Source organism: Triticum aestivum, chromosome 5D (genome assembly GCF_018294505.1).
Source record: "Triticum aestivum cultivar Chinese Spring chromosome 5D, IWGSC CS RefSeq v2.1, whole genome shotgun sequence".
NCBI classification, from domain to species: Eukaryota; Viridiplantae; Streptophyta; class Magnoliopsida; order Poales; family Poaceae; genus Triticum; species Triticum aestivum.
Window position 1 is genome coordinate 129,491,562 of NC_057808.1, and position 6,614 is coordinate 129,498,175.

At 48.5% G+C, this 6,614-nt stretch overlaps 1 protein-coding gene across 1 annotated transcript; it reads right to left on the reverse strand.

The window, feature by feature from the left end:
• Positions 1-1,556: 1,556 nt before the first annotated feature.
• LOC123119877 (zinc finger CCCH domain-containing protein 67) lies at positions 1,557-4,077 on the reverse strand. The gene has a single exon (XM_044539838.1). The coding sequence runs from the start codon at positions 3,931-3,933 to the stop codon at positions 2,080-2,082; it is 1,854 nt and encodes a 617-aa protein (XP_044395773.1). The 5' UTR covers positions 3,934-4,077; the 3' UTR covers positions 1,557-2,079.
• Between the last annotated feature and the right edge of the window lie 2,537 nt (positions 4,078-6,614).

Sequence of the window (6,614 nt, forward strand, 5' to 3'; positions counted from 1 at the left end):
TTTTCGAATCCGAGAAAATTTGATGATTTTCCATTTTTGAATGCACAGACATTTTATGATTTCTTTAACAATTTTTTGAAACTCGTAACTTTTAAATTTGGAATATCCCAAATGAGAAACATATGGAATATCCCGAATTTTCCATTTTTGAATTCACAAACATTTTATTTTCTGAAACGGAAATAAAATGAGAAAAGAAAAAAGAGAAAAATGAAATTAAAAAAAGATATGTGAAGCCACGCACATGGGCCGGCCCACTAATACAGTGAACGTTTGTGAGAAAAGGAAGGGAAAAAGTGTGAAAGGTGGGAATCGAACCTGGTCTCCAGGGAAGAAAAGCAATGAGTTAGCCACTGGAGCACTCATGCATCTGTGTTTAATAAGGGAGTCATACCTTTAAAGAACTGAGGACGGAGTTGACTTTTGAAAAAAAAATGTTTACTTTACTTATGGGTGGCATAGTGGGTAATTTATTGCAACTTTGGGGGTATTTTTTGACGGACGACAGAAACCCAATTTTCTTTATTATTAGGTAGAGACTTGAAACTTCAAGAAAATGGTAAGTTTTTATCATACTCCTCTCAAAACAGGCTTTCGCCCTGCTTTTTATATATATAGCAACTCCTAGCACAGTAATCATTCTTTTTTTTTATCGGGCAACAACAACACTTGTGCTTTGTTTTCTTCTTCGAGGCGTTGCTTTTGGAGAACCTCATATATATTCTGGGTGATGTCTTTGGTGGTGGTTAGAGTGCTGCTACTGCGGGTGATTGATCACCGTGACGGTTTTTTTTTATCTTTTTATTTTCTTTTTTGTTGTGTGCATCCTGAATGTTTTTAGTCATCTTGTTGTTGCAAAGGCTGTGTGTAATTGGTATCGGCTTGATATTAATATATTCCCCTTAAAAACAGTAATTGTTCATATTGGCGCACCCACGTTTTGCAGGTCATGTTGGTAGGCCCGAGACAGCAGCTCTTGTCTCCAGTGCAAGACCTTCGTAGTAAAATTATGCATGGCAGGATAATGCAGCCCAATTTTACTTTGTATTCCAGGTCACACAGTACATGTCAGCACAGCGGGTGAGCCAAGGCGTGAGGCGACCATACCGAGCCACCGTCCGTGCCAGTTGTTTTATTATGACAAGAAAGATGCATCGGTCAGGGCAGACGAGGACTCATCGATAGCGCATCAGAAATGAACCTCGCAGTGGTCGATGTGTACTATGATGTTAACCATCCGATCCTTTTCAATGCCTCCACGAGAAAGAGAAGGGATCCGTCCAAACTCCAAGCACAATCTTTGTCAATGCCCCTGCCGACCTGGGATTCTTTTTCCCCGCCCGGAAAGGTTTAATTCCCTGCAGGAATGAAGAAAATAATTCCCGCATTTGGAACCAGCAACAGCAGCTGAACAACGATTACTCCACATAGAGTAGATGTAATGCTGTGTGATGCTATAATGTAATCTGCATTTAGACAGTTCATTGTGAAGAAAAATCAAGCAGTAGCAGAACTTAATCTTGAAGGACGGAGCTTAATTTTGGAATAGCGAGAGGGAACTTTACATCAATCATGGTTCATGAATCTCAAGTACAACAACAATATGTTATTACAACAACCATGAGTCGAGTCATGGAGCAACAGTTTGATGTAATATCCTTCTCCCCTCCCTAGTCCTTGGTTCACAACACAACCAAAGGATAAGGGGGCAACAGATAAGATAGTACCTTAAGAGTAATTCACAATCCTCATAGTGAAGAAGTCACCTTTATAAAGATCAACGAGAAAGGGGGCACCAAAGTAGAAATAAGAGGAGAAATGCCTCACCTAGGCAAAGCTGGCAACTTTGATACAGTTGATCAGGCTCCATTTCCTCCATTTGCTTCACCTGTGGCCAAGCTCGAAATGGTAGAAATCTCCTCACCTTCTACACCAAACAACCCCAAAAGAATGTGGCACCAGTACTTGCTAGCATGATGTCCTGAGGCTGGTAACTTAGCAGCAGCAGGCAGTAGCAGCCGGTTGAAGCACAGCCAAAAAATTGTCACCTCTCTTGATTCATCTGTGTGTTTGGTTGTCCTAAACTACCATCTCATCGAGCTGAAGCTGTTCGAGCCAGCCACCGATGACACCAGTGGCGGCGTCCTCCTCACCGTCGATGCCCTCACGGTGGTTCGCTGATCGACCCAAGATGGCACTGTCATCACCGGCAATGCTCTCGTGGTGGCTTGCTGATCGGCCCAAGATGCCAATAGACTCTGTTGCCATGGTCCCGTTGGTTGATGATTTCTCCGGCGTGGGCTCCTTTACTAAGGTATTGACCCATGAGAGGTCAGGCTCATCGGTGTTGGCCCCAGACCGGCGATCAAACGAGGACGACCGCTTGAGACGGCCAAGCTCATCGTTGTCGGCACCCCAGTCTGGGGTGCCCGAGGGGAGGCCCCATTTGGACCAGCTAGAGCCCACCACCGGTGAGCCGACCAGGAGCGGGGCGCTGGAACCCAGGTCTCTTGAGCTCATGCTTCGCAGTGTCTGCTGCTGCATCTTCTCCCGCTGCGCCAACGCAGCGAGCAGCCGGGAGCTCATTGGGGAGACAGGCTCTGGGGTGGCCGCAGCCCGTGGCGAGAGCAAGCTCTGATGCTGCTGGAACTGGTTCAGGAAGGCGGCCTTGTGCGTCGGCGAGAACGCAGCGCCGCCCTGGTCGCCGTACCGCGGCGAGTGGGAGGCCGCCATCTCCGCCGAGAACAGTTCATCCAGATTTGACGGCACAAGCGCCTTCCCCCTCGCCGACCGCACAGAGGCAGGCGATCCAAGGTGGTTGTCATAGTCCCCCGAGGCCAGAAGCTCGTCGACCGCCATGGCCCTCGCGCTCAGCGAGGTACGCAGCCGGCTCAGGTGCAAGTTCCCTGCGCTCCCGGGGAGGCACAGCGCCGGCAAGTTAGGCTGCGGCCACGACATGCCACTCCCTCCACCGGACGGCGACAGCGGCGGCGTGAACGAAGATCCCGGTGATGACAGTCCCATCCCCATGGCGGCCATCTCCATCGCCCCGCGGGGCGACGGCACGGCCGAGCCTGTGGACACGTACAGCGGCCGGAGCTCTTCTGGCGTGTGAGCGAAGAAGCAGACGCGGCGCGCGCAGCCGATGCCGTCCTTGCAGAGGCGCGTCCGGTACTGCGCCGGGTGGAGCCAGCTCTCGAACACCCCGTGCGCATACTCGCACATGTCCCCTCTCCTGCACCCGGCGCCCTTCTTGAACTCCGGGCACGGCACGCAGCTGTAGTGGTACTTCCTCGGATCCCTCCGCCGCGCGTTCTCTCCTGGGTGGACGAAGGGGCACTCCGTCCAGTCGTGGGAGTAGGCCCTGGAGCACGCGCGGACCTTGAAGGAATACATGCGGAAGTCGTCGGAAGCGTATGCGCCGTTCTTGATGTCCGGGAGTGAGGGGTCCGGTGGCCACTCCTTCCGGGCGCCAAGGAGTGAGAGGATGTGGTTCTTGAGGGGCAACGAGTTGGGCGGCAGCGCGACGAGGTCTGACGGCCGGCGGTGGAGATGGTCAAGGAGGGTAGGGTCGGCGCCGGCGGCGAGGAGGCGGGAAACGGTGGTGGGTGCGGATGGAGCGCCGCCTGCGGCGGCGAGGTGGAGCGGGGTGGAGAGCGAGGAGGCGGAGGCGCGGTTGGGGTCGGCGAGGTGGGGCGGCGAGAGGAGGGCGTCGAGGCAAGCCACGGACCCGTACGCGGCGGCGACCATGAGCGGCGTCATGGGCTCCGCGCCCCGCGCCGGAGAGTACCACGGCGCCGGCTCATCCGCGAGGAGCGGGTGCGCGGCGAGGAGGTCAACGAGCGCCGTCACGTCGTCGTCGGCCACCAGCTCCAGCAACCTCGCCGATACAGCCGCCACATCCACCCCGTCATACTCGGAGGCCTCCCCCATGGGCGGCGGCGCGCGATCGGAGAAGGTGTTCGACGAAATGGTGGAAAGCGGGGAGTGGGAGGGGAAAGGGAGGGGGCCTTTGGGTTTTTGGACAAAGCTAGGTTTTGGTTGGGGTTGGGTTTTGGTATTTGCTATGCTCCATGGGCAAAAATGTCGTTTTCACAGCTTTGTTCCTCGGGGCACGGTGAATTTTTGGTTGAGATGCAATGGATTCTTCAAAAAAGAAAGAAAAAAAATCGAATTGAGATGCAATGGATTCATAGCTTTTACGAGTAGCTTTTACCGGCGATGGTGTCGTAGGATTTTGAGTGGAGGAGGTTACACGAAATCAATTCTATAGGGCAGAGGAAAAAGGTGCTGAATAGTTTGAGTGGAGGTGCTCACACTGAAGATTCATCCTATTAGAAAAAGGCACATTCTCCTTCTTTATCTTAGAAAGGGTAGGCGGTATTTACGCGTGCTTTCTTTAGATTGGTCAAAAATTGTATTGTACAAACAAGATCTACGCAAGCAAGATTCCAAAACACTATTTCACCGCCAATTTTTGCATTAACGTATTTACAAAGCTAATGGAATTGCATATAATTACAACAATTACTTAGATATATATTTTGTTATAAATGATTCAACTATGAGTAGTTTGATCATAACTTTGCTATAAATAGAAACTGTTAGAGAATCGGAGAAAATACATTAGTAGAGTAGCAACTAGCATGTGTTGCGTCGGCCTTCCGGGCGGGCGGTGGCCGCTCGGCGGCGCTACGGTCTAGGGCTTGGTGGTGGTGATCCAGATCCGGTCGACCGGGTAGCGATGACTACAGACTGTGCTACAGCGACCTCCTACTACTCTATGATGGCAGTGGTCATTGAAAGGTCTTCAGAAGTGTTCATCTCTCAAGATCCAGTGGTTATGAGATGCAAATTATGGACGACGGCTTGCCGAAGAGGCCCCTCCATATTTTTTGCCCTTTTTTGCAGAGATTGGTCCAAATTATGGACGAGGGTTTTGCAGCGACAGCGGTTGCATCACATGTAACTGTTGGGATTAAGAAAAGGTGCAGGAGACAGCACTTAAGTGACTTCGATGGTGGTGCTACTCGAGCACCTGATCTCGAGCTTCGAAGTGATAGCCTAGGTCTAACCCAAGCTGGTTATACCTAGCAATGACGATGTTTTTTTTACGTTGTTACTTGTTGAAGGCATTGCTCGGATATGTTCAGATTAATTCTTCAGATCCTAGATCCTAGTCGTGAAAGAGGCACGTGAGTGTCGCTTCCTTTCTGAAGGCATTGTTGTTGAAGAACCTCATCGTCTGTGTGCTGTCATGATACAGTTGATGTGGATATGGTCATTGCTGCAGTTTTCTGATCGCGTATCTGGTCGCTTTGGAGCTTTTTTTCCTCGCTTACGCATAGTTTTGGTCTTATATGACTTTGCTAATTGGCGTCGTGTTTTCGTGCATGTTGATGTTGGCTGTATGAATCCTAACTATGCAGAGACCAGGTGTGTGCTCATTATGTTATGTATCCTTTTGATGCTTCATTTTGAGCTAACAAAATTCAGCATTTGTCAAAAATATGTTTTTTTCTTGTGATGACCTGATTGATGGTTATTAAAATTTGAACTTAACATGTCTACGGTATGAAATTTAATCTTACCCAACCCATTGTTCATTGCATCATGACAACCTTGCAACACTCCTGACGCAAATATGTTGACGTGGTGATGAGTGTTACTAAGGCCCTGTTCGGTAGTCCGCCGGCTTCAAGAAATACGAGGATCTGCGGAGCGGGTGTTTCCCCGCTCCTCTATTTCCAGCTGAACCTACCCCTGCTCCGGGAGTAGAGTTCTAGAGTGGTGAGACTCCGAAGAGGCCCTAAGTATTACTTTGTTTGACTTCGTTGGTTTTGTGATGCTAAAGTGCTTTGGCTATGTCCACTCTTTCTAGTCTATGCGGCAAGCTGATTCATTGGGGGTCTAATGTTGGTCAACATGTAAGATCACGTGAATGACTTTTCTAAAAGCACTCATTTCAGTTTTCTTTCTCACTAAAAGTAGCATATGTACTACAAGAATAAGAATTAAAAGCACCACGATGGTAAATAAAACAGAAAAGATTGGGGAATAAATGCAACCGCTAAGTGTATCTTGCTTAGAGACTAAGCGTCTTTAAACAATCACTTGGTGTCATTATCCAAATATAGTAACATACTCCATGAAGTGTATTGGTCGTTTTTTCTCATTTTTCTGGTAATAAAAATCAACCTATGTTATAGGAAATGATGGGGCGCACATGCCTAGTCTTGCATTCATCATTTTAGACACCAAATAAGTCGTCTACAAGGTTTTATCATTTAGGAAACTTGTATGTAATTTGTTAGTATCCAATTCACGTATTCTAGGTTTAGAACGAAGCATCTATATCTATATCATCAATATAAAAAGACTCAAAAGGACATATTTAATAGATCCAGACCGTCAAATCAGGTCAATCCAACGAATTAGGCTGCTCCAATGGTGAACGCTCAACACGTTTAGCGTGCACTTAATACCATATCAAATATTAATGTCAATGCTAATCACATATTCCCTCCTTTCCGGTTTATAGGGCTCAATTTAAAAATCTCACCAACCAAGGTACTCCCTCCGTCACAGTTTAGAAGGCACAGTTAAATTTGCGT

What these genes read in the sequence shown, in the direction of transcription:
- LOC123119877 (XM_044539838.1), bottom strand. Translation starts at nt 3,933, where the DNA reads ATGGGGGAGGCCTCCGAGTATGACGGGGTGGATGTGGCGGCTGTATCG.